General features: G+C 50.4%; 1 protein-coding gene across 1 annotated transcript in view; it reads left to right on the forward strand.

The window, feature by feature from the left end:
- Positions 1 to 6,756: 6,756 nt before the first annotated feature.
- The window catches only part of LOC129714626 (rho guanine nucleotide exchange factor 25-like), a 105,784-nt gene continuing 85,375 nt past the window's right edge, over positions 6,757 to 27,165 (forward strand). The window contains exons 1-2 of the mRNA XM_055664322.1: positions 6,757 to 7,064; positions 13,593 to 13,791. Coding sequence (XP_055520297.1) covers positions 6,969 to 7,064; positions 13,593 to 13,791 — 295 coding nt within the window. The 5' untranslated portion in view covers positions 6,757 to 6,968. The remainder of the gene's footprint in view (positions 7,065 to 13,592; positions 13,792 to 27,165) is intronic.

The following is a 27,165-nucleotide window of genomic DNA, read 5'->3' on the forward strand; positions in this document are numbered from 1 at the left end:
GATGCTCCTCAGCTTCTTCCCACAGGCTATAAGACTGTTAAATGGACTTTGCCCCCTGCCAAATATCGCGCACAAACCCCCACACTGCAGCAGAGCCACTGTTGTGCCGCTGCCGGTCGGAACGGCTGTTGAATGTTTAGTAGAGTGTTAAATTTGTTCATGACATGTATTATTTTTATTTCTATTTATTTTTTCATGCACACTGAATGGACACTGGTTGAGCAACGTTTTTTTGTTTCCTCTGGGTATGCGAATACTCAGGAAATGACAATAAAGATATACAATACAATACAATACATTACCTGTCTAACTGCTTCTTAAATGTTGGGATAGTCCCAACCTCAACTACCTCCTCCGGCAGCTCGTTCCTTACACCCACCACCCTTTTGCGTGGAAAAATCACCCCTCAGATTCCGACTAAATCTTTTCCCCTTCACCTTAAACCTCTGCCCTCTGGGAGAACAAAGGGGGAACCTGTCACGGGGATACATAATAACTTTGTCAGTGTCCTTTATGTGGTGACTATTTGCATACCCAAGATATGCAAGCAAAGAATTCGACTGTGTTTAAGAAGGAACTGCAGATGCTGGAAAATCGAAGGCAGACAAAAATGCTGGAGAAACTCAGTGGGTGCAGCAGCATCTATGGAGTGAAGGAAATAGGCAACGTTTCGGGACGAAACGTTGTCTATTTCCTTCGCTCCATAGATGCTGCTGCACCCGCTGAGTTTCTCCAGCATTTTTGTCTACCGTAGAATTCGACTGTGACTTGTCACATGGGACAATAAAGTATCAATTTGTTCATTCATCTTCAACACAGACAGAGACGTTAGACGTTAGAGAAACCGCATGTCAAAACTGTAATGCCCCTGTCCCACTTAGGAAACCTGAACGGAGACCTCTGGAGACTTTGCGCCCCACCCAAGGTTTCCGTGCGGTTCCCGGAGGTTGCAGGTGGTTGCCGGAGGTTGCAGGTAGTGGAAGCGGGTAGGGAGACTGACAAAAACCTCCGGGAACCGCCCGGAAACCTTGGGTGGGGCGCAAAGTCTCCAGAGGTTTCCGTTCAGGTTTCCTAAGTGGGACAGGGACATAACATCCAGGTTCAGGAGCAACCTCTTCCCTTTAGCTATCAGGCTGTTAAACACGACAACATCTAAATAAACTCGTAACTACTTAGACTTGGCGGCATTCGTTTTGTCTTTATGCACTATTATTATTTGTGTTATGAGTATGTACAGTATGTATGTACGTATGTGTGTATATACTACATATATATACATATATGTATGCGTGTGCGTGTGCGAGTCTGTCTGTATGTAGTGGCACAGTGGTGGCGCAGTCGTGCAGCACGGTGGCGCAGCGGTAGAGTTGCCGCCTCACTGCGCCAGAGACCCGGGTTCGATCCTGACCACGGGCGCTGTCTGCACGGAGTTTGCACGTTCTCCCCGTACTGGATAGACCACACCTGGAGTATTGCGTACAATTTTGGTCTCCTAATCTGAGGAAAGACATTCTTGCCATAGAGGGAGTACAGAGAAGGTTCACCAGACTGATTCCTGAGATGTCAGGACTTTCATATGAAGAAAGACTGGATAGACTCTGCTTGTACTCGCTAGAATTCATGGGGGATCTTATAGAAACGTACAAAATTCTTAAGGGGTTGGACAGGCTAGATGCAGGAAGATTGTTCCCGATGTTGGGGAAGTCCAGAACAAGGGGTCACACAGTTTAAGGATAAGGGGAAAATCTTTTAGGACCGAGATGAGAATTTTTTTTTTCACACAGAGAGTGGTGAATCTCTGGAATTCACTGCCACAGAAGGTAGTTGAGGCCACAGTTCATTTGGCTATATTTAAGAGAGAGTTAGATGTGGCCCTTGTGGCTAAAGGGATCAGGGGGTATGGAGAGAAGGTAGGTAGGGGATACTGAGTTGGATGATCAGCCATGATCATATTGAATGGCGGTGCTGGCTCGAAGGGCCGAATGGCCTCTACTCCTGCACCTATTTTCTATGTTTCATATGTGATCACGCGGGTTTTCTCCGGGTGCTCCGGTTTCATCCCACACTACAAAGAGGTACAGGTTTCTTGGTGAAATGGCCTGGTGTATTTGTAACATTGTCCCTAGTGTGTGCAGGACAGTGTGTTAGTGTGCGGGGATCGCTGGTCGGCGCGGACTCGGCGGGCGGGCGGCCTACGGGCCAGTTTCCGCGCTGTATCTCGAAGCTAATTTCATTGTTCTGTTTGCGACATCTGAAGTTAAATTCCCCTTGACGTTCGTGACTCTTGGAGACTCCTAGCAGCCCTGGAGTGAATGCCTATTGAATGCTCAGGGAAACTCGCTACTTCCTTCAGACACAGAGCCATATCGCATTACATTGTTCAACCGTAGTGGCAGCTCGTTACAGCTCCATGCCAAAATAAACTCTTATGTATGCAACTTGGAGGAACAACACCTCATATTTCTCTCTGGGCAGCCCTACACCCAGTTTGGATTTCTCTAACTTCGATTAACTTCTCCATTCACTCAGATTCAGATTCAGATTCAGATTCAATTTTAATTGTCATTGTCAGTGTACAGTACAGAGACAACGAAATGCATTTAGCATCTCCCTGGAAGAGCGACATAGCAAACGATTTTGGATAAAAAAATAATAAGTGGGGGGGGGGGGGGGGGGGGGGGGGGGGGATGATTGATTCAGTCACCGAGGTACGTTGTTTAGTAGAGTGACAGCCGCCGGAAAGAAGCTGTTCCTCGACCCGCTGGTTCGGCAACGGAGAGACCTGTAGCGCCTCCCGGATGGTAGGAGGGTAAACAGTCCATGGTTGGGGTGAGAGCAGTCCTTGGCGATGCTGAGCGCCCTTCGCAGACAGTGCTTGCTTTGGACAGACTCAATGGAGGGGAGCGTGGAACTGGTGATGCGTTGGGCAATTTTCACCACCCTCTGCAGTGCCTTCCGGTCTCCCTCTCCATCCCAAGTTGTTGTACCAGTTTCAAAGCCATTTTGTTGAGTCTCGTTGTCTGTAAAGGGCCGGTCCCACGAGCATGCGTCTCCATGCGGCAAGCGCGACCTAACGTGGTCGCTTGAGCCGTACGGCCTCGCGGGGCCGGTCCCACTTCGATCGCCGGAGCCGTATGGAGTTGTGCGGAGCTGGTCCCGACATCGCTGGTCTCCGAAAAACTGACCGCGTTAAAAAATTCCGCCGCATTGAGGCCGTATGCAGCGTTTCGACGGCGTATGCCTAGCGCGAACTTCCCGCGGACTTCGCTCGAACTTCACGTCAACTCGTACGGGATCACTGAACCTCCGCGCGGCCCCCGCTTCCGGTTTGGTCGCGCTTGCCGCATGCAGTCGCATGCTCGTGGGACAGGGCCTGTTTTCACTCAGCCCACAGCTAACAACAACCTTTCCCCTCCTCCACCATAAATGAGGCTCGCACCAGGGTCTCTTCCATAACCCGCAACACTGCTCTCTCTCCCCATCCCCGCACTCGCAACAAGGGCCGAGTCCCCCTAGTCCTCACCTTTCACCCCACCAGCCGTCACATACAAAAAATAATCCTCCGTCAGTTTCGCCACCTCCAACGTGACCCCACTACTCGCCACATCTTCCCATCTCCCCCCATATCTGCCTTCCGCAAAGACCGCTCCCTCCATAACTCCCTTGTCAATTCTTCCCTTCCCTCTCGGTCCACCCCCTCCCCGGGCACTTTCCCTTGCAACCGCAGGAGATGCAACACTTGTCCCTTTACCTCCCCCCTCGACTCCGTTCAAGGACCCAAGCAATCGTTCCAGGTGCAACAGATGTTTACCTGCATCTCTTCCAACCTCATCTATTGCGTCCGCTGCTCTAGATGTCAGCAGATCTATATCGGTGAGACCAAGCGGAGGTTGGGCGATCGTTTCGCCGAACACCTCCGCTCGGTCCGCAATAACCAAGCTGACCTCCCGGTGGCTCAGCACTTCAACTCCCCCTCCCACTCCGCCTCCGACCTCTCTGTCCTGGGTCTCCTCCATGGCCACAGCGAGCAGCACCAGAAATTGGAGGAACAGCACCTCATATTCCGTTTGGGGAGTCTGCACCCCGGGGGCATGAACATCGAATTCTCCCAATTCTGTTAGTCCTTGCTGTCTCCTCCCCTTCCTCAGCTCCCCTGCTGTCTCCTCCCACCCTCCAGCCTTCTGGCTACTCCTCCTTTTCCCTTTCTTGTCCCCACCCACCCCCACCCCCGATCAGTCTGAAGAAGGGTTTCGGCCCGAAACGTTGCCTATTTCCTTCGCTCCATAGATGCTGCTGCACCCGCTGAGTTTCTCCAGCTTTTCTGTGTAACCTCCCCCACCCAAGTTGTTGTACCAGTTTCAAAGCCATTTTGTTGAGTCTCGTTGTCTGTAAAGGGCCAGTCCCACCAGCATGCGACTGCATGCGGCAAGCGCGACCTAACGTGGTCGCTTGAGCCGTACGGCCTCGCGGGGCCGGTCCCACTTCGATCGCCGGAGCCGTATGGAGTTATGCGGAGCTGGTCCCGACATCGCTGGTCTCCGAAAAACTGACACTGTTCAAAAATTCCGTAACATTGAGGCCGTATGCAGCGTTTCAACGGCGTATGCCTAGCGCGAACTTCCCGCGGACTTCGCTCGAACTTCACGTCAACTCGTACGGGATCACTCGACCTCCGCGCGGCCCCCGCTTCCGGTTTGGTCGCGCTTGCCGCATGCAGTCGCATGCTCGTGGGACAGGCCCTGTTTTCACTCAGCCCACAGCTAACAACAACCTGTGTTTAAGAAGGAACTGCAGATGCTGGAGAAACTCAGCGGGTGCAGCAGCATCTATGGAGCGAAGGAAATAGGCAACGTTTCGTCCCGAAACGTTGCCTATTTCCTTCGCTCCATAGATGCTGCTGCACCCGCTGAGTTTCTCGAGCTAACAACAACCTGTCCTTTTTTATCAGCATTTCTTTTTTTTGAATATCTTTCACTCAACTGTTACATAGAAACGTAGAAAATAGGTGCAGGAGTGGCAGTGAGGACCAAATAACAAACTTGCAGCTATTTAAAAAGACTTTTAATTTTGAAAATCTGGTGGAAAATATAACTTTGTTATTGCATGGGCAACGTTGTAGCCCCGAATCCTGTTCTGTACAAACGAGATCTCCCCCGAACACAGTTGTCACATTATAGCAGAACTACCTGTGCATAGTGTGCAGGAAGGAACTGCAGATGCTGGTTTAAACTGAAGATAGACACAAAGTGCTGGAGTATTTCTGAACACTTCATGTAGCAAAGTGAGTGTGGAAAATATCTTCCATCAGGTGTGGTTCAAGATGAACGAGTCAAGTAACAAGGTTACACAAAAAAGCTGGAGAAACTCAGCGGGTGCAGCAGCATCTATGGAGCGAAGGAAATAGGCAACGTTTCGGGCCGAAACCCTTCTTCAGTCAAGTAACAAGCTTGGCACAAAGGCCATGGTGTGTGACCATAATGTGGCTGAATTTTACATGTTGCCATTCAATTTGAAGTGAAGATGGACCCAAAATGCTTGGGTAACTCAGCAGGACAGGCAGCGTCTCTGGAGAGAAGGAATGGGCGACGTTTCGGGTCGAGACCTTGCTTCAGTCCGATCTTGACCTTCCCCTTTGATGTCTCGGTTTCACGCCTTGCCCTTCCTTATCTCTGCGTCTCCCTCTCCCCCGACTTTCAGTCCGAAGAAGGGTCTCGAACCCGAAATAGTCACCCGTTCCTTCGCTCCAGCGATGGTGCCTGACCCGCTGAGTTACTCCAGCACTTTGTGTCTACCTTCGGTGTAAACCAGCATCTGCAGTTCCTTCCTGCTCCTTGAATATAGGGCGCGTTGTGTATGTCCACGACATGGGAATCCCACCCTCTGCTACAAACACTTTCTAAGCTGCAAACCAGGAGTTGTGAGGTGGCTATAACACCGTAAATAGCTTTTATTTGCTTTTATTTAGAGAATGAATGACTCCTGAAATTTGCAAATGCGTTTTTCTGGCACTGAAGCCAGAGTTATCACCCTGTAACACTCTGCTATAGAAGTAGCGGCTTGTAGACTGTTATGTACGGTACATTACTCAAACCATATGGTCCTTGTCAAAACCCAACGCACAGATGCACAGAGACTGACTATATAGGTGGAGTGGAGAGCCTCAGAAATAAGTTGGCTTTGCCTATCATCTGCTTTCAAAATTTGGGGGAAAGAGGGAGAGAGTGAGAGAGTGAGAGAGGGGGAGAGTGAGAGAGGGGGAGAGAGACAGGGAGGTGGAGAGGGAGAGAGAGAGACAGGGAGGTGGAGAGAGAGAGAGAGAGAGGGGGAGTGAGAGAGGGAGAAAGAGAGGAAGAAAGAGAGGAAAGAGAGGGGAGAGAGAGAGAGAGAGAGAGAGAGAGAGAGAGAGAGGGGGAAAGGGAGAGAGAGAGAGAGAGAGAGAAAGAGAGAGAGGGGAGAGAGAGAGAGAGGGAGAGTGGAAAGAGAAAGAGAGAGAAGGGGGGAGAGAGAGAGAGAGAGAGGGAGAGAGAGAAGGTGAGAGGAAAGGGGGGGGAGAGAGAGGGGAAAGAGAGAGGGGAAAGAGAGAGGGGAAAGAGACAGGGGAAAGAGAGAGGGGAAAGAGAGAGGGGGGGAGAGAGAGAGGGGAAGGGAGAGAGAGAGAGAAGAGAAAGGGAGAGAAAGAGGAGAGAGAGAGAGGGAGAGAGGGAGAGAGAGAGAGAGGGAGAGAGAGAAGGTGAGAGGAAGAGAGGGAGAGAGAGAGAGAGAGTTAAGTGCCAACAGTTTCAAAGGGAACTTCTGAACGCTGGGAGGGGGCGCGTCTGTGGGAGCTTGGACTGGACGAGAACTCTTCACTTGGTGCAGCGCCCAATGGAGTTGGCACCGCGAAGGCATTTGAAGGGGCATCTCTCTCTTTAGGACAAACAAACAGTGGACTGGCAGCCTGGGGTAAGAGGAGGCTGAGCTCCCCGGCGATGAAAGCGCCGCAGCGGAGCCCCGGGCGCGCACAGCAGATGCTGGGGGCCATGGCTGATATCCTGACCTCCTTTGCGCTGCCGAGCCAGCAGTGGGTAAGTTGTGTCAACCTCGCCCGCCGGCTCCTCTTGTAAACTGGTGGGTGTTGAGGGGACAAGGGGGGGGGGGAGGGGGTGGGGATGGAGGAGGGGATGGGGGAGGGGGATGAGGGGGAGGGGATGGAGAGAGAGGGGGGGGGGGGAGGAGGAGAGGGGGAGGAGAGGAGGAGGAGGAGGGGGAGGGAGGAGGGAGGAGGAGGGAGGAGGAGGAGAGGAGGAGAGGAGGAGGGAGGGGGGAGGAGGAGGGAGAAGGGAGAGGGGGGGGGTGAGGGGAGGGGAGGGGAGGGAGGGGGGGGGAGGGGGAGAGGAGGGAAGAGGAAGAGGAGGAGAGGGGGAGAGGAGAGGTGGAGAGGAGCGGTGGAGAGGAGGGAGGGAGAGGGGAGAGGGTGGAGAGGGAGGGAGAGGAGGAGGGGGAGAGAGGGAGGGGGAGAGGGGAGTTGAAGGAGGGAGAGACAAAAGAGAGAAGGTGGGAGGAGATGAGGGAGGGAGGTAGGAGGTGAGGAAGAGAGGGGGAAGGAGAGTGGAGGGAAGGTGGAAGGTGTGTGGGGGACAGGGGGAGAGGGGGAGAGGAGGGGGGGGGAGGAGAGGGGAGGAGGGGGGAGGGGGGGAGAGGAGGGGAGAGAGAGGGGTTGGGAGGAAGAGAGGAGGAGAGGGGGAGAGGAGGGGGAGAGAGGAGAGGGGGTGGGGGAGAGGAGGAGGGGAGGAGAGAGAGAGAGGGGTGTGGGGGAGAGAGAGGGGGGGAGAGAGGAGGGGGAGGAAGGTGGGAGGAGGAGGGGAGGAGACCAGCGATCCCCCCCCCCCCCCCCCCCCGGGAGACACTAGTGTCAATCCTGCAGAGAGGGGAAGAGAGACCAGCCCCCCCCGCACACTAGTTCAATCCTGCACACACTAAGTAAGTAAGTTAACTGGCCAAGTATTCACATACAAGGAATTTGCCTTGGTGCTCCGCCCACAAGTAACAACATGACACACAGTGACAGTTACGAATGGCTCAGAAAACACTAAACATTAATAATAATACAACATTACCGCTAGAATTTGGAAGATTGAGGGGGGGATCTTATAGAAACGTACAAAATTCTTCAGGGGTTGGACAGGCTAGATGCAGGAAGATTGTTCCCGATGTTGGGGAAGTCCAGAACAAGGGGTGACACACAGTTTAAGGATAAGGGGAAAATCTTTTAGGACCGAGATGAGAAAAACATTTTTTACCCAGAGAGTGGTGAATCTGTGGAATTCTCTGCCACAGAAGGTAGTTGAGGCCACAGTTCATTGGCTATTCATTTCGTTGTCTCTAATTGAGACAATGACAATAAATTTGAATACAATACAATACAATACGATATATTTAAGAGGGAGTTAGATGTGGCCCTTGTGGCTAAAGGGATCAGGGGGTATGGAGAGAAGGCAGGGATGGGATACTGAGTTGGATGATCAGCCATGATCATATTGAATGGTGGTGCAGCCTCGAAGGGCCGAATGGCCTACTCCTGCACCTATTGTCTATGTTTCTATGTTTCTATTAATGATAAAACACCATTGACCAAGTATGTGAACCAACTTACAGAAGCCAAACCCATATGTGCTCCGGTTTCCTCCCACATCCCAAAGACGTGCGGTTTTGTAGGTTAATCAGCCCCTCTGTAAATTGCCCCCCTGGTGTGAAGCGAGTGGGATAACATAGAACTAGTGTGAATGGGTGATCGATGGCCATCGTTGACTCGATGGGCCGAAGGGCCTGTTTCCACACTGTGTCTGTCAATTGAATTTAACCATGCGCTGCTGGAATCATCATATAACCAACGCTGAATCTGTAGGAGGTTTCCGAACCCACTCCTTCTCTCCAGAGATGCTGCCTGTCCCGCTGAGTTACTACTACAGCACTTTGTGTCAATCTTCGGTGTAAACCAGCATCTGCAGTTCAATAGACAATAGACAACAGGTGCAGGAGTAGGCCATTCGGCCCTTCGAGCCAGCACCGCCATTCAATGTGATCATGGCTGATCATCCCCAATCAGTACCCTGTTCCCCCTCCCACTCCGTCTCCGACCTCTCTGTCCTGGGTCTCCTCCATGGCCACAGCGAGCAGCACCGGAAATTGGAGGAACAGCACCTCATATTCCGCTTGGGGAGTCTGCATCCCGGGGGCATGAACATCGAATTCTCCCAATTTTGTTAGTCCTTGCTGTCTCCTCCCCCTCCTCAGTCCCCCTGCTGTCTCCTCCCATCCCCCAGCCTTCGGGCTCCTCCTCCTTTTCCCTTTCTTGTCCCCGCCCACCCCCGCCCCCGATCAGTCTGAAGAAGGGTTTCGGCCCGAAACGTTGCCTATTTCCTTCGCTCCATAGATGCTGCTGCACCCGCTGAGTTTCTCCAGCTTTTTTGTGTAACCTTCGATTCTCCAGCATCTGCAGTTCCCTCTTAAACCCTGTTCCTGCCTTCTCCCCATATCTCCTGACTCCGCTATTTTTAAGAGCCCAATCTAGCTCTCTCTTGAAAGCATCCAGAGAAGTTTCTGCCTCCACCGCCCTCTGAGGCAGAGAATTCCACACTCACCACTCTCTGTGAGAAAAAGTGTTTCCTCGTCTCCGTTCTAAATGGCTTGCCCCTTATTCTTAAACTGTGTGTGTGGCTTCTTTTGTGCCGTTCCTTCCTACACATTGCGTTTGATCTTGCAGTACATAATTCAACTGTACATACTTCCTGTTGACTACATGACTACTTCATTGGCCGTTTCAGTTCATAAGTGATATCAGCAGAATTAGGCCATTCGGCCCACCAAGTCCACTCCACCATTCAATCATGGCTGATCTATCTCACCCTCTCAAACCCATTCTCCTGCCTTCTCCCCATATCCCCTGACACCCATACTGATCAAGAATCTATCTATCGCTGCCTTAAATATATCCACTGACTTGTGGCCTCCACAGCCGTCTGTGGCAAAGAATTCCACAGATTCACCACCCTCTGGCTAAAGAAATTCCTCCTCATCTCCTTCCTAAAGGAACGTCCTTTAGCCTGTTTAAGAAGGAACTGCAGATGCTGGAAAAATCGAAGGTAGAAAAAAATGCTGGAGAAACTCAGCGGGTGCAGCAGCATCTATGCAGCGAAGGAAATAGGCAACGTTTCGGGTCGAGACCCTACTTCAGATCTTTTATCCTGTATTTTTTGAGGCTGTGCCCTCTGGTCCTAGACTCTCCCACCAGTGGAAACATCCTCTCCACACCCACTCTATCCAGGCCTTTCACTATTCGGTAACGTTTCAATTAGATCACCCCTCGTCCTTCTGAACTTCAGCAGAGCCGTCAAATGCTCAACATATGTTAACGCAATCATTCCTGGGATCATTCTCGTAAAATGAGATGTCTTGAAGTCGTTGAAGGTGCAAGAGTAATTTAATTTATTTCTCTTCCATCTGTTTTTCCCCCCCTTTTCCTTTCTGGAGAGACTGGATAAACGTTCCTATTTGCCTGGGTCAAACAACTGTACCTTGAACAGTGGCCAGATAAGATTTAGATCGGGGAAAAATGAGCCAATTTTGCTCCACGTTGCTTATTTTAGCCTTTAGACTCCAGCGATACTGTGTAGAAACAGGCCATTCAGCCCACCGGGTCCGTGGCGACCAGAGAGCCCCGAATACTAGCACTATTAGGGTTAGGAGGGAGAGATAGATAGATTGATTGGTGGAGTAGGCTTGATGGGCCGAATGGCCTAATTCTACTCCTATTCCTTATGACCTTATGAGCTCATATTATATAACGGGCCATTCGGCCCATCGAGTCCGCACCGACCAGTGAACCTCACACACTATCCTACACGCACACACACACACTAGGGATAATTTACAATTGAACCAAAGCCAATTAACCCACAAGCCTACACGTCTTTGGAGTGTGGGAGGAAACCGGAGCACCCGGAGAAAAAAACATGTTCCCGATGTTGGGGGAGTCCAGAACCAGGGGCCACACACACACACACAGTTTAAGAATAAGGGGTAAGCCATTTAGAACGGAGACGAGGAACCACTTCTTCACACAGAGAGTGGTGAGTCTGTGGAATTCTCTGCCTCAGAGGGCGGTGGAAGCCGGTTCTCTGGATGCTTTCAAGAGAGAGGTAGATAGGGCTCTTAAAGATAGCGGAGGCCGGTTCTCTGGATACTTTCAAGAGAGAGCTAGATAGGGCTCTTAAAGATAGCGGAGTCAGGGGATATGGGGAGGAGGCAGGAACGGGGTACTGATTGGGGATGATCAGCCATGATCACATTGAATGGCGGTGCTGGCTCGAAGGGCCGAATGGCCTACTCCTGCACCTATTGTCTATTGTCTCCAGAGATGCAGTAGAAACTAAAGTGGGACTGATGAATAACAACAGAATGCCTTTTACCGAATGGCCTAATCCTGCAACTATTGTCTATTGTTGATAACAGCGAAGGAAATTTCAATGTTTTTTTTTCCCACTGTGTGGAAGTCGACAGCAGGGTCACTTAATCCACTTTCAGAGAATTCGTGGGAGTTGTGTCGAATGCGGGACTTCCCGATCGAACGGGAAGACGGAGGCAGGAAGCTGGCATCGTCGATAGCAACGGTATCAGGGCAGGCAGGCAGGGCTCTGCACGACACGCAATCCCAAACACCAATCACTCTGTCAGCAGCGGCCCAGTTCAGCTCTGCACAAAGAAATGGGCGCTAAATTGCTTGTCGTCGCTCCCACTCTGATTTCACAGCCTCAGGATTAAAGGACGTTCCTTTAGGAAGGAGATGAGGAGGAATTTCTTTAGTCGGAGGGTGGTGAATCTGTAGGAATCCTTGGCCACGGAAGGCTGTGGAGGCCAAGTCACAAGTTCACAAGTTATAGGAGCAGAATTAGGCCATTCAGCCCATCGAGTCTACTCCGCCATTCAATCATGGCTGATCTATCTCTGCCTCCTAACCCCATTCTCCTGCCTTCTCCCCATAACCCCTGACACCCGTACTAATCAAGAACCTGGATTTGAAGTTGGATGATCAGCCATGATCATATTGAATGGCGGTGCAGGCTCGAAGGGCCAAATGGCCTCTACTCCTGCACCTGTTTTCTATGTTTCTATGTATCTATCCCTGCCTTAAAAATATCCACTGACTTGGCCTCCACAGCCGTCTGTGGCAAAGAATTCCACAGATTCACCACCCTCTGACTAAAGAAATTCCTCCTCATCTCCTTCCTAAAGGAACGTCCTTTAATCCTGAGGCTGTGACCTCTGGTCATAGACTCTCCCACTAGTGGAAACATCCTCTCCACATCCACTCTATCCAGGCCTTTCACTATTCAGTACGTTTCAATGAGGTTCCCACTCATCCTTCTAAACTCCAGCGAGTACAGGCCCAGTTCTAGTTAACCTAGAAGCTCATTTCTGTGTCTCCCTCTCCCGTGATTCTCAGTCTGAAGATGGGTCTCGACCTGAAACGCCCTCTGTTCCTATTCTCCAGAGATGCTGCCTGACCCGTTGAGTTCTGATTCCGGACCAGACCAGACTGATTCCTGGGATGGCAGGACTTTCATATGAAGAAATGCTGGATAGACTCGGCTTGTACTCGCTAGAATTTAGAAGATTGAGGGGGGGATCTTATAGAAACTTACAAAATTCTTAAGGGGCTGGACAGGCTAGATGCAGGAAGATTGTTCCCGATGTTGGGGAAGTCCAGAACAAGGGGTCACACAGTTTAAGGATAAGGGGGAAATCTTTTAGGACCGAGATGAGAAAAACTTTTTTCACACAGAGAGTGGTGAATCTGTGGAATTCTCTGCCACAGAGGGTAGTTGAGGCCACACAGTTCATTGGCTATATTTAAGAGGCAGTTAGATGTGGCCCTTGTGGCTAAAGGGATCAGGGGGTATGGAGAGAAGGCAGGTACAGCCATGATCATATTGAATGGCGGTGCAGGCTCGAAGGGCCGAATGGCCTACTCCTGCACCTAATTTCTATGTTTCTATGTTACAGGATACTGAGTTGGATGATCAGCCATGATCATATTGAATGGCGGTGCAGGCTCGAAGGGCCGAATGGCCTCTACTCCTGCACCTAATTTCTATGTTTCTATGTTTCTATGGCCCTTGTGACTAAAGGGATCAGGGGGTATGGAGAGAAGGCAGGAACAGGATACTGAGTTGGATGAGCAGCCATGATCATATTGAATGGTGAATGGTGCAGGCTCGAAGGGCCGAATGGCCTCTACTCCTGCACCTATTGTCTATGTTTCTTGGTCCTCCCTAATATTCCAAATGGAATTTAAACTGTAGGTGGTGGAGGGAGTGTTACTCCAGCATTTGTGTCAGGAAGGAACTGCAAGTGCTGGCTTGGACTGAAGACGGGGACAAAGAGCTGGAGTAACAGCGGGCGGGTCGGGCAGAATGTCTGGGGAATCTCTGTGAAGAGGTGACGTTTCGGGTCGAGGCCCTCCGTTTGACCCGCTGAGTAACTCCGGCGTTTAGTGTATGTGTTCGTAGGAGTCCGTTAAAGTGACGGTGGGATGTCTGTGTGTCTCTTCCCAGCTGGCCGACCCGTGTGATGTGACGGCAGAGGCAGAGGCGGGGGAGGGGGAGAGCGCTAGCGCCGAGGACGGCCCACGTGGGCCCGGGCCTGGCTGGGCAGCAGCCGAAGGTGCCGCCATTGCCACCACCACAAGCACTGCCCATGTCTCCGACCTGCGCAGAAACTCTACCCAACAAGGTGTCTTCCCAACTGCTGAAGGTAAGGCAAATCTACATGGCCAGCGGCAGAGTCCTGGAGTGATACAGCGTGGAAACAGGCCCTTCGGCCCATCTTGCCCACACCGGCCCAACGTGTCCCAGCTACACTGGTCCCATTTGTTCGATATCTCACCAGACCTGTCCTATCCATGTACCTGTCTCACTGTTTCTTAAACAACAGGATCTACTGCAGTTGTACAATGCATTTCGTTGTCTCTGTACTGTACACTGACAATGACAATTATCTGAATCTGAATCTGAACAGGATAGTCCCAGCCTCAACTACCTGCTCTGGCAGCTCGTTCCATACACCAACCACCGTCTGTGTGGAAAAAGTTACCCCTCCGATTCCTCTAAAGGGCCTGTCCCACTGTACGAACTAATTCAAGAGTATAGGATTTGAGTCTAGGAGCAGGGAAGGTTCTACTGCAGTTGTACAGGGTCTTGGTGAGACCACACCTGGAGTATTGCGTACAGTTTTGGTCTCCTAATCTGAGGAAAGACATTCTTGCCATAGAGGATTTGAGTCTAGGAGCAGGGAGGTTCTACTGCAGTTGTACAGGGTCTTGGTGAGACCACACCTGGAGTATTGCGTACAGTTTTGGTCTCCTAATCTGAGGAAAGACATTCTTGCCATAGAAAAGGATTTGAGTATAGGAGCAGGGAGGTTCTACTGCAGTTGTACAGGGTTTTGGTGAGACCACACCTGGAGTATTGCGTACAGTTTTGGTCCCCTAATCTGAGGAAATACATTCTTGCCATAGAGGATTTGAGTCTAGGAGCAGGGAGGTTCTACTGCAGTTGTACAGGGTCTTGGTGAGACCACACCTGGAGTATTGCGTACAGTTTTGGTCTCCTAATCTGAGGAAAGGCATTCTTGCCATAGAGGGAGTACAGAGAAGGCTCACCAGACTGATTCCTGGGATGGCAGGACTTTCATAGGAAGAAAGACTGGATAGACTCGGCTGGTACTCGTTAGAATTTAGAAGACTGAGGGGGGATCTTATAGAAACTTACAAAATTCTTAAGGGGTTGGACAGGCTAGATGCAGGAAGATTGTTCCCAATGTTGGGGAAGTTCAGAACAAGGGGTCACAGTTTAAGGATAAGGGGGAAATCCTTTAAAACCGAGATGAGGAAAACTTTCTTCACACAGAGAGTGGTGAATCTGTGGAATTCTCTGCCGCAGAAGGTAGTTGAGGCCACAGTTCATTGGCTATATTTAAGAGGGAGTTAGATGTGGCCCTTGTGTCTAAAGGGATCAGGGGGGTATGGAGAGAAGGCAGGAACGGGATACTGAGTTGGATGATCAGCCATGATCATATTGAATGGCGGTGCAGGCTCGAAGGGCCGAATGGCCTACTCCTGCACCTATTTTCTATGTTTCTATGTTTCCCGAGTTTCCCCGGATTGGAACTCGGAGATTTACGGTAATAGCCGCTCGTCGGTACTCGGGGCTCTCGTGGACATTTTTCAAGATGTTGAAAATTCTTCACGAGTCCCGAGCTTACCTGCCCGAGTCTTCCCGAGCTTACCGTGTTTCCCCGAGTACCTGCCGTTAGCGTTACGAGCCGCTAAGAGACGCCCCCGAGCTCCGACGTACCCGCGACGTACATTCTACGTGCTTACCACGAGTTTGATTTTTTTTTCAACCTCGGGAGAACTCTTGAATTACCTCGTACAGTGGGACAGGCCCAACTTTTCCCCTTCACCTTAAACTTGTGGGTCCTCGATTCCCCTACTCTGGGCAAGAGACTCTGTACACTGTACATCTACCTGATCTATTCCTCTCATGATTTTATACACATCTCTAAGATCACCCCTCATCCTCCTGTGCTCCAAGGAATGGAGACCCAGCCTGCTCAACCTCTCCCTGTAGCTCAGACCCTCTAGTCCTGGCAACATCCCCGTAAATCTTCTCTGTCCCCTTTCCAGCTTGACAACATCTTGCCTACTACACGGTGCCCAGGACTGAACACAATCCTCTAAAGGTGGCCAAACAGCCTAAATAGTGACTTCTCTAACTTCAAGTAACCCCTGCTTTCCCTCTCTCTCCATCCCATTCCCAGTTCTCCCACCAGTCTGACTGTCCCCCCTGATTACATTTTATCTCTGTTTGCTTCGTTGTCACCTTCTCTTCGCTAACGATGATCTATTCTATACTTTCCTTGAGCTACATCCCCTTTGATGTCTCGTTTTCACACCCTGTCTCCCTCGCTCCCCTGACTCAGGGTCCCGACCCGAAACGTCTCCCATTGCCTCTCTCCAGAGACGCTGCCTGTCCCGCTGAGTTACTCCAGCTTTTTGTGTCTATCCTCGGTGTAAAGCAGCATCCGCAGTTCCTTCCTCCACACCGTATCCCTGTCGCTGCTCTTGCGACACGGGACTGAGGCACGAAGCCTCTTCGTTCTGTGTTTTGTTTGTGTTGGCACCAAGAATCCATAAATTTCAGCCACATTTGCAGTGAATGCCTGACTGTTGACACATTGCAAGATCTCGTATATGGCATTGCAGCGTTCCAGAATCAGGGACAGTTTCTTCCCAGCTGTTATCAGGCAACTGAACCATCCTACCACAACCAGAGAGCAGTGCTGAACTACTATCTACCTCATTGGAGACCCTCGGACTATCTTTAATCGGACTTTGCTGGCTTTACCTTGCACTAAACGTTATTCCCTTATCCTGTATCTGTACACTGTGGACGGCTCGATTGTAATCATGTATTGTCTTTCCGCTGACTGGTTAGCGCGCAACAAAAGCTTTTCACTGTACCTCGGTACACGTGACAATAAACTCAACTGAAACTGACACTAAGATTCGGCAGATTTGTCCTGCTGTGCTCCCTTATTCTGGAAAATGCCCTTCGCGTAGAAGATAGATAGTACAGCACAGGAACACAATGTCTGTACCGAACATGATGCCAAGTTGAACTGATCACGTCAGCATGCACATGATCCATATCCCTCCACTCCCTGCAGGTCACAGTTACTAAAGGGCCTGTCCCACTCGGATGTAATTTGCGTGTAATTTACGCAACATCATTTACGTGTCACGACGCATGTGATGCGCGCATGGTGCACATTATGCACGCATGGTACGCAGTACGCGCGCATTGTACGTGGTGACGTAGCGCCCGAGGATTTTGGATAAACGTTATTCCCTTATCCTGTATCTGTACACTGTGGACGGCTCGATTGTAATCATGTATTGTCTTTCCGCTGACTGGTTAGCACGCAACAAAAGCTTTTCACTGTACCTCGTTACACATGTAACTGAGGCAGCCACTGAGATGTGCTAGATATTGCAGCGTTGTGAGAACTAATGCCAAGGCTCTGGTGACGATATGGAATAAAGCTTCTTTAGACATTAGAGATACGGCGCGGAAGCAGGCCCTTTGGTCCACCGAGCCCGCGCCGACCAGCGATTTTCCCCCCCGTACACGCGCACTATCCTACACGCTAGGAACAATATGCAATTTACAGAAGCCAATTAACCGACAGACCTGCACGTCTTTGGAGTGTGGGAGAAAACCGGAGAAAACCCACACGGTCGTGGGGAGAACGGACAAACTCCGCACAGACAGCACCCGTAGTCAGGATCGAACCCGGGTTTCTGGTGCTCTAGTCTAAAACCACTAACTCTACCGCTGAGCCACCGTGCCGTTTCTATGGTAGTTCTCTATAGAGGAGAGGTAGCGGGAGGGGAGGCACGGTGGCGCAGCGGGTAGAGTCGCCGTCTCACGGCTTCAGAGACCCGGGTTCGATCCCGACTACGGGTGCTGTCTGTACGGAGTTTGTACGTTCTCCCACCGTGACCTGCGTGGGTTTTCTCCGGGTGCTCTGGTTTCCTCCCACACTCCAAAGACGTGCGGGTCTGTAGGTTAATTGGGTTGGTATAATTGTAAATGGTTCCTAGTGTGTGTGTGTGTGTGTGTGTGGGATAGTGCTAGTGTGCAGTGATCACTGGTTGGTGCGGACTTGATGGGCCGAAGGGCCTGTTTCTGAAGGGTTTAGAATAAAGATGATAAAACTGAAACCAAGAAGGAAATTTAATGTTAATAAGTGAAAGGAACAGAATGAGGCCATTCGGCCCATCAAGTCTACTCCGCCATTCAATCATCGCTGATCTAAGTCTCCCTCCTAACCCCATTCTCCTGCCTTCTCCCCACACCCGCACTAATCAAGAATCTATCCATCTCTGCCTTAAATATATCCACTGACTTGTGGCCTCCACAGCCATCTGTGGCAATGAATTCCACAGATTCACCACCCTCTGACTAAAGAAATTCCTCCTCATCTCCTTCCTAAAAGAACGCCCTTTCATTCTGAGGCTGCGACCTCTGGTCCTAGACTCTCCCACTAGTGCAACACAAAGTATTACAGGCAGTTTAGTTTAGTTGTGAGATACAGCGGGGAAACAGGCCCTTCGGCCCACCGAGTCCGTGCTGACCTACGATCCCCGCACACTAGACACTATCAGACATTGGATGGACGTAAGGAGTTTTTCACCCAGGAGGAGCTGCTAAAATGTGCCACAGAGTGTTTTTGTTTGAGGAGATGTGTGTGTCATCACTTCATTATCAAATCTGTTCTCACAGGGAGCGGGGAAAGGAAAAAATACAGATGGTAAATTAGCGGATCAGAGCAGGAAAACATGAGGCCTGCCTTGCCCCAATTAAATGACTGAGCAGTCTCAACGAAGCTGAACCAGTGGGAACGATTTAAACAGGAAACGGAAGAGTTAGAGAATCAGCAATGCAAAGTGAAAAGGGATTTACTAGAGACCAGGGCTTTGGGTCGATGAGAGAGATGAGGTGACTATTTTAAAAAGAGGTGTCTTTTTTATTTTTTGCTGATTACTCCAAGAGTCAAGAATGTTTTATAGTCACGGTGGCACAGCGGTAGAGTTGCTGCCTCACAGCGCCAGAGACCCGGGTTCCATCCCGACCACACTTGTCTGTACGGAGTTTGTACGTTCTCCCCGTGACCTGCATGGGTTTTCTCCAGGATCTCCGGCGTCTTTCCACACTCCAAAGACGTGTGGATTTGTAGGTGAATTGGCTTGGGATAAAATGTAAAATTGTCCCCAGTGTGTGTGTGTGTGTGTGTTGGGTAGTGTTGATGTGCGGGGATCGCTGGTCGGCGCGGACTCGGTGGGACCGAGGGATCCTGTTTCCGCGCTGTATCTCGAACTAAACTAAAGATGCCAACTAAACGCAACGATTAATTTTTTTACTTGCAGCAGCAAGAATATGGAAATACCATAATAAGCAATAACAAAAGAGCAGGTTGTTGACATGGATAGAAAATTGGTTGGCAGACCGGAAGCAAAGAGTAGGAGTGAACGGGTCCTTTTCAGAATGGCAGGCAGTGGCGAGTGGAGTACCGCAAGGCTCGGTGTTGGGTCCGCAACTGTTTACCATATATATTAATGATTTGGAAGAAGGAATTAGGAGCAACACTAGACAGGTTTGCGGCTGACACAAAGCTGGGTGGCAGTGTGAACTGTGAAGAGGATGTTAGGAGGTTGCAGGGTGACCTGGACAGGTTGAGTGAGTGGGCAGATGCGTGGCAGATGCAGTATAATATAGATAAATGTGGGGTTATCCACTTTGGCGGCAAAAACAAGGGGGCAGATTATTATCTCAATGGGTTCAAGAAGGAACTGCAGATGCTGGAAAATCGAAGGTAGACAAAAGTGTTGGAGAAACTCAGCGGGTGCGGCAGAATCTGTGGAGCGAAGGAAATACGCAACGTTTCGGGCCGAAACCCTTCTTCAGACTGAAGGAGTCTAGAGGGGACCTCTAGTCCTAGACTCTCCCACTAGTGGAAACATCCTCTCCACATCCACTCTATCCACGCCTTTCACTATTTGGTAAATTTCAATGAGGTCCCCCCCCTCATTCTTCTAAACTCCAGACAGTACAGGCCCATTGCCGTCAAACGCTCATCATATGTTAACCCACTCATTGCTGGGGAGTTATGGGGAGAAGGCAGGAGAATGGGGTTGAGAGTGAGTGATTGAATGGCGGAGTAGACTTGATGGGTCGAATGGCCTAAATCTGCTTCCGTCATTTGCAAACTTATGAGTCACTCTCTGATTAGGGGGAACACCATGGCAGTACTTGGAGTAATCGAGCACGGAAGCAGGCCGTTCGGCCCATCTTGTCCATGCCGACCATCATGCCCCATCTTAGAATGGCCTAATTCTGCTCCTATCACTTATGAACCTATGAAACTCCAAACTCCGATTTATTTCACCAGTAATGTACTCGTGTAGTTTTGGATTTTCATTGCTTTGAGTAAAAATGATTGAGCTATGAACAAACTTGGAAAAATAAGAGCCTTAATTTTATGAGAAGCTTGCAATGTGCATGCTGATCTACAAGCTGTTCTGTCCTAAAATAGACGAGAGCTAGATTTATGCGTTGGTTTTTCGGTTAATCGAAAACCGTGTTAAGAGGTGGGATGAGGAGTGGAGGTGGGGCTGCTTTCGTTTAGTTTAGTTTCGAGATACAGCGCGGAAACAGGCCCTTCGGCCCACCGAGTCCGTGCTGTCCAGCGATCCCCGCACACTGACACCATCCTATACACACACATGCACACACACACACACACACACACACTCAGAGACAATTTACAATTTTTACCCAAGCCAATTGACCTACAAGCCCGCACGTGTGGGAGGAAACACCACACACACACACACCCACGCACACACACACACACACACACACACACACACACACACACACACACTGGCGCCACACACACACGCATACAACTCTGAAACTAAACTAAACCACGTGACACCCGGAAAGACACGCGGCCACAGGGGAGAAACTCCGCACACTCGCACCCCCCCCTCTCTCTGGCGCTGTGAGGTAGCAGCTTACCACATTTTTACCCAAGCCAGACGTGACCTACAAAGCCCGCACTGTGTGGGAGGTAAACCGGAGCACCGGAATGAGAAAAGTTCCCATGCAGGTCACGGGAGAGATCAACTTTGCACAAACTCCGTACAGACAAGCGCCCGTGGTCGGGCTTGAACCCGGGTCTCTGGCGCCGTGAGGGGATCGCTGGTCGGCGCGGACTCGGTGGGCCGAAGGGCCTGTATTCCGAGCCGTATCTCTGAACTAAACTAAACCTGGGCGTGACACCCGGAGAAAGACACGCGGCCACAGGGAGAACTCCGCACACTCGCACCCCCCCCTCTCTCTGGCGCTGTGAGGTAGCAGCTCTACCAGCGTGCTACGTTAAGTGAGACGTTCCACGCAAAGCCTTTTTCGGACTGATTCTCATCATCGGTAGTCTTGTTCTGCCACTTGAATGGAAAGTTCACCATCTCTTCCTTTTTGAGACATCAACTTTTAAGGAGGTGTCCCCCTGCGTAAAATAAATAATATTTTGAAAATAGAACTTGTGGAAATTTGAGAGCAATGCATTGACTTTTATGGGCCTCCTCCACCGTCAGAGTGAGGCCTAGTGCAAAGTGGATGAACAGCATCTCAAATTTTGCTTGGGTAGCTTACACCCCAGCGGTATGAATATTAACTTCTCTAACCTCAAGTAACCCTTGCTTTCACTCCCTCTCCGTCCCCTCCCCCACCCTAGTTCTCCGACTAGTTCCACTGTCCTCCTGATTAATTTTACTGTTTGTACGCCTCGTTGTCACCTTCCCCTCAGCCAACAACGAACCAATCTGAAGAAGGGTCTTGACCCGAAACGTCACCCATTCCTTCTCTGCTGCCTGACCCGCTGAGTTACTCCAGCATTTTGTGCCTACCTTCGATTCAAACCAGCACCTGCAGTTCTTGCCTAACCATTCTGCATGTCCCTTGCTCATCCTCTGCTTTGATCTGTCCTTTTCACACCTTGCCCTTCCATATCTCCAGACTCCATCTCCCCTGACTCTCAGTCTGAAGGGGGTGTCTCCACCTGATACAAAAGATAGACAGGGAAAGCCAGGGAAAGTTTAACGTTCCCGCTGTCTAATTATATCTCCCTGCTCCCGTTCATATCCTTGTTTGGTCTTGTTCTTGAACAGACTGTGTTGGTCAGATCTAACTGGAGAATTGGCTCTGAGTGCAGGAGTGTGAGGGGAAAGCTATGGCCAGTGACTTACCCAGAGTTTGGGATTGTATCGCGCTGTTGATGTTAATTCAATTGCTGCAGAGTGCCATAGACTCCATGGAGCCAAATCATCTCATCGGCAACACACTGTTTACAAGTTGCAGAGGGAGAATCTGTTTACTGATGGGGTGAGGGGTTGGGCTATTTGTCCTTTGAACTATGACAATAGACAATAAGTGCAGGAGTAGGCCATTCGGCCCTTCGAGCCAGCACCGCCACTCAATGTGATCATGGCTGATCATCCCCAATCAGTACCCCGTTCCTGCCTTCTCCCCATATCCCCTGACTCCGCTATTTTTAAGAGCTCTCTCTTGAAAGCATCCAGAGAACACGCCTACATTGCCCTCTGAGGCAGAGAACTATGCCAATATCAGCCCAAAAATCTGCGTGGGTTTTCTCCGGGTGCTCTGGTTTCCTCCCACAATCCAAAGACGTGCAGGTTTGTAGGTTAATTGGCTTTGGTGTAAATTGTAAATTGTCCCCAGTGTGTGTAGGACAGTGTTAGTCTGCGGGGGTCGCTGGCCGGCACGGACTCGGTGGGCCGAAGGGCCTGTTTCCGCGCTGTATCTCTAAACTAAATGAAAAAATTTTAAACATCACTACAGTGGCTGCCCTTCAGGAACTCCATCGCATGTAAAGCACTTTGGGAGGTCCTGCGTTTGTGCATTATGGGTCTAATTGCAGTTCCATTGAAGCTGTCACACCATTCAGGGTGGCCAGCAACGGTGGCGCAGCGGTAGAGTTGCTGCCTTGCAGCGCCAGAGACCCAATCGGTTCAATCCCGACCACGGGTGCTGTCTGTGCGGAGTTTGCACGTTCTCCCCGTGACCTGCGTGGGCTTTCTCCAGGTGCTCTGGTTTCCTCCCACAATCCGAAGACGTGCGGGTTTGCAGGTTAATTGGCTTTGGTGAGAATTGTAAATTGTCCCCTGTCTGTGTCGGATAGCGTTAGTTTGCGGGGATCGCTGGTCGGCTGCGGGCCGAATGGCCTGTTTCCGCGCTGTATCTCTAAAACGAAAACTAAAAACCAGCCCTATCTTTTCATCCCCGCGCTGTATTTCTAATCCAACTACAGTTCTTTCCTCTTCCCGTTAAGTGTTTGCGCTGTTGCCTAGTTACCTTCCCAGAAATATTTATGCTCAATAGCGCTGGGATTTTTTTTTCCCGTGGATTTTTTCAGGACAGTTTTCTTCCCAGCTGTCACCAGGCAACTGAACCGTCCTCTCACTAACTAGAGAGCGGCCCTGACCACCCATCTACCTCATTGGAGACCCTCAGACTATCTTTAATCGGGCTTTGCTGAATCTTGCAATTAGCATTATCCCCCTTATCCTGTATCTGTGGACGGCTCGATTAGGTATGTGTGGGAAGGAACTGCAGATGCTGGTTTACATTGAAGGTAGATAGACACAGAGTGCTGGAGTAACTCAGTGGGACAGGCAGCATCTCTGGAGAGAAGTAATGGGAGACATTTCGGGTTGAGGCCCTTCTTCAGACTGAGAGCTGCTATCAACCTCAGTGGAGACCCTTGGACTGTGTGCCGTTTTGGCCCCCTAATTTGAGGAAGGGCATTCTTGCTATTGAGGGAGCCCAGCGTAGGTTTACCAGGTTAATTCCCGGGATGGCGGGACTGTCATATGCTGAGAGAATGGAGCGGCTGGGCTTGTACACTCTGGAGTTTAGAAGGATGAGAGGGCATCTTATTGAAACATACAAGATTGTTAAGGGCTTGGATATACTAGAGGCAGGAAACATGTTCCCGATGTTGGGGGAGTCCAGAACCAGGGGCCAAACACACAGTTTAAGAATAAGGGGTAAGCCATTTAGAACGGAGACGAGGAAACACTTTTTCTCACAGAGAGTTGTGAGTCTGTGGAATTCTCTGCCTCAGAGGGCGGTGGAGGCCAGTTCTCTGGATGCTTTCAAGAGGGAGCTAGATAGGGCTCTTAAAAATAGCGGAGTCAGGGGATATGGGGAGAAGGCAGGAACGGGGTACTGATTGGGGATGATCAGACGTGGTCACATCGAATGGCGGTGCTGGCTCGAAGGGCCGAATGGCCTCTACTCCTGCACCTATTGTCTCTATTGTCGATTGTCTATTGACATGTGGGTCAGTGTGGGCACGTTGTTTCCACGGCGAATGCCTCTATGACTCCATGGTAGGAGAGAAAAGGGAATGACCAGGGTGCCTGGCTTCCTTGACAACACTTCCATCCATCCAGCATCACACTGCGGAACAATTAATGCACATAAACCTCATTCAGATTGATCTGACCGTTTGCTCTATCTAATCAGAATGACCTTCAGTATCAATGCTGGCTGTTGTCCTTTGTCACCTCAAGTTCCCCGAAAATAGAACTCTAGGCACGGCGGCGCTGCGGTAGAGTTGCTGCCTCGCAGCGCCAGAGACCCGGGTTCCATCCCGACTACGGGCGCTGTCTGTGCGGAGTTTGCACGTTCTCCCCGTGACCCGTGTGGGCTTTCTCCGGTTTCCTCCCACACTCCGAAGACGTGCAGGTGTGTAGGTTAATAAACTTGGTATCAATTGTAAAATTGTCCCTTGTGTGGGTAGGGTAGTGTTAGTGTGATGGGATGGCTGGTCGGCGCGGTCTAGGTAGGCCCAAGGGCCTGTTTCCGCGTTGTATCTTCAAACTAAACAGTGTCAGGCAGTGACCGGGTCACCGCTGCTCAAAAATTGTCCCTGCAGAAACTAACTGGAACTTATTTCCATAAGATGGCACCCTTTAGCTCTGCAACAGTCTTATAAAGGCCAGTCGTTGCCATGGCAACTGTTACTGCCCTTCATGGTTTCCTGGATAAAGGCCCGGATAGAGAGGATGTTTCCACTAGTGGGAGAGTCTGGAACTAGAGGGCACAGCCTCAGAATTAAAGGACGTTCCTTTAGATAGGAGACGAGGATGAATTTCTTTAGCCAGAGGGTGGTGAATCTGTGGAATTCATTGCCACAGACGGCTGTGGAGGCCACAATTCAGTGGATATTTTTAAGGCAGAGATAGATACATTTTTTTGATTAGTACGGGTGTCGGGGGTTATGGGGAGAAGGCAGGAGAATGGGGTTCGGAGGGAGAGATAGATCAGCCATGGTGTAGACTTGATGGGCCGAATGGCCTAATTCTGCTCCTATCACTTCCGAACCTCTCATCCACCCTCTACACACTAGGGGGCAATTTACAGGGGGCCAAGCAGCCGACAAACCCGCAGCTCTCTGGGATGTGGGAGGAAACCCGGAGCAAACCCACGCAGGTTACAGTGAGAACGTACAAACTCCGTACAGACAGCACCCGTAGTCAGGATGGAACCCGGGCACTGTGAGGCAGCAGCTCTACCCGCTGCGCCACTGTGCTCGCCCTACATTTCTTTTGCTTAGTTTGGTTTAGTTCAGGGATACAACACGGAAACAGGCCGTTCAGCCCACTGAGTCCGTGCTGACCAGCGATCACCCCGAACACTAGCACACACACACACACACACACTCACAACACACACACACACACAGAAACACACACACACACACACACACACACACACACACACACACACACACACAGAAACACACACACACAGAAGTACACACACACACACACACTCACACACACAGAAGTGTACACACACACACAGAAACACACACACACACACTACACACACACACTCACACTCACACACACACACTCACACTCACACACACACACACACACACACAGAAGTGTACACACACACACACACACACACACACTCACACTCTCACACACACACACACAGTACACACACACACACACACACACACACACACACACACACACACACACACACACACACACACACACACACACACACACACACACACACACACACAAACACACACACACAGAAGTACACACACACACACTCACACACACACACACACACACACACACACACACACTCACACTCACACACACACACACACACACACACACACACACAGAATTGTACACACACACACACACTGGGGACAATTTTCCATTTTAACTGAAGACAATTAACCTACAAACCCGCACGTCTTTGGAGTGTGGGGAGAAGCCCGGAGCACCCGGAGAAAACCCACGCAGGTCACGGGGAGAACGTACAAACTCCACACAGACAACATTCGTAGTCGGGATCAAACCCGGGTCGCTGGTGCTGTGAGGCGGCAACTCTACCGCTGTGCCACCCTTGCTGTGGAGATGGTGCCAAGCATAGCTGGCATCGGGCCTGACAGCTCCTGGAGATGGTGAGAGGAGGCTCTCTTATTTAAGAAGATTGCTTACATTAGAGATTAGCGCAGCTGTTGCAAACTATATGCTATTTTGTTCCGTATAAAAATGCCACTGAATGTGCTAATCAGTGCAAAAATATGCACCAGGCTACTGTTGCAATCTAATTGCCCTTTAACTATTGAATCAATGTGCGGATGACACTGGGCTCAGGTGGTGACTGGGGCCTTGTATTCCGGGCCATGAGTGTCAATGGAGTTGACAAAGAATTTTCACTGTACCTCGGCACACGTGACAATAAACCAAACTGTAGTTTACTTTTAGTTTAGAGATACAGCGCGGAAACAGGCCCTTCGGCCCACCGAGTCCGTGCCGACCAGCGATCCCCGCACACTAACAATATCCTACACACACACACACACACACTTGGGACAATTTACAATCTCTACCCAAGCCAATTAGCCAACAAACCTGTACGTCTTTGGAGTGTGGGAGGAAACCGAAGATCTCGGAGAGAATGCACGCAGTCACGGGGAGAACGTGCAAACTCCGTATAGACAGCACCCGTAGTCGGGATCGAACCCGGGTCTCCGGCGCTGTGAGGCAGCAACTCTACCGCTGCGTGCTGCCTTAGATTGACGGAGTAGACTTGATGGGCTGAATGGCCTAATTCTGCTCCTAGAAACGTATGCACATGCATATAGTGTATCTTCTGCATTATCGCAATAAACCAGCCGTTGAGCGATGCATTCTGCAATGCCAATGCACTGCGTTGATGCAAGATCTTTACATGGGGAATAGTGTTCCTGTCGCCTCATGTTAATATGCGCTGCTGTTCATTGAGATACGGTACAACCTACAGAGAAGGTTCACCAGACTGATTCCTGGGATGGCAGGACTTTCATATGAGGAAAGACTGGATAGACTCGGCTTGTACTCGCTAGAATTTAGAAGATTGAGGGGGGGGATCTTATAGAAACTTACAAAATTCT

The sequence above is a fragment of the Leucoraja erinacea genome, chromosome 40, assembly GCF_028641065.1.
Source record: "Leucoraja erinacea ecotype New England chromosome 40, Leri_hhj_1, whole genome shotgun sequence".
NCBI lineage: Eukaryota > Metazoa > Chordata > Chondrichthyes > Rajiformes > Rajidae > Leucoraja > Leucoraja erinaceus.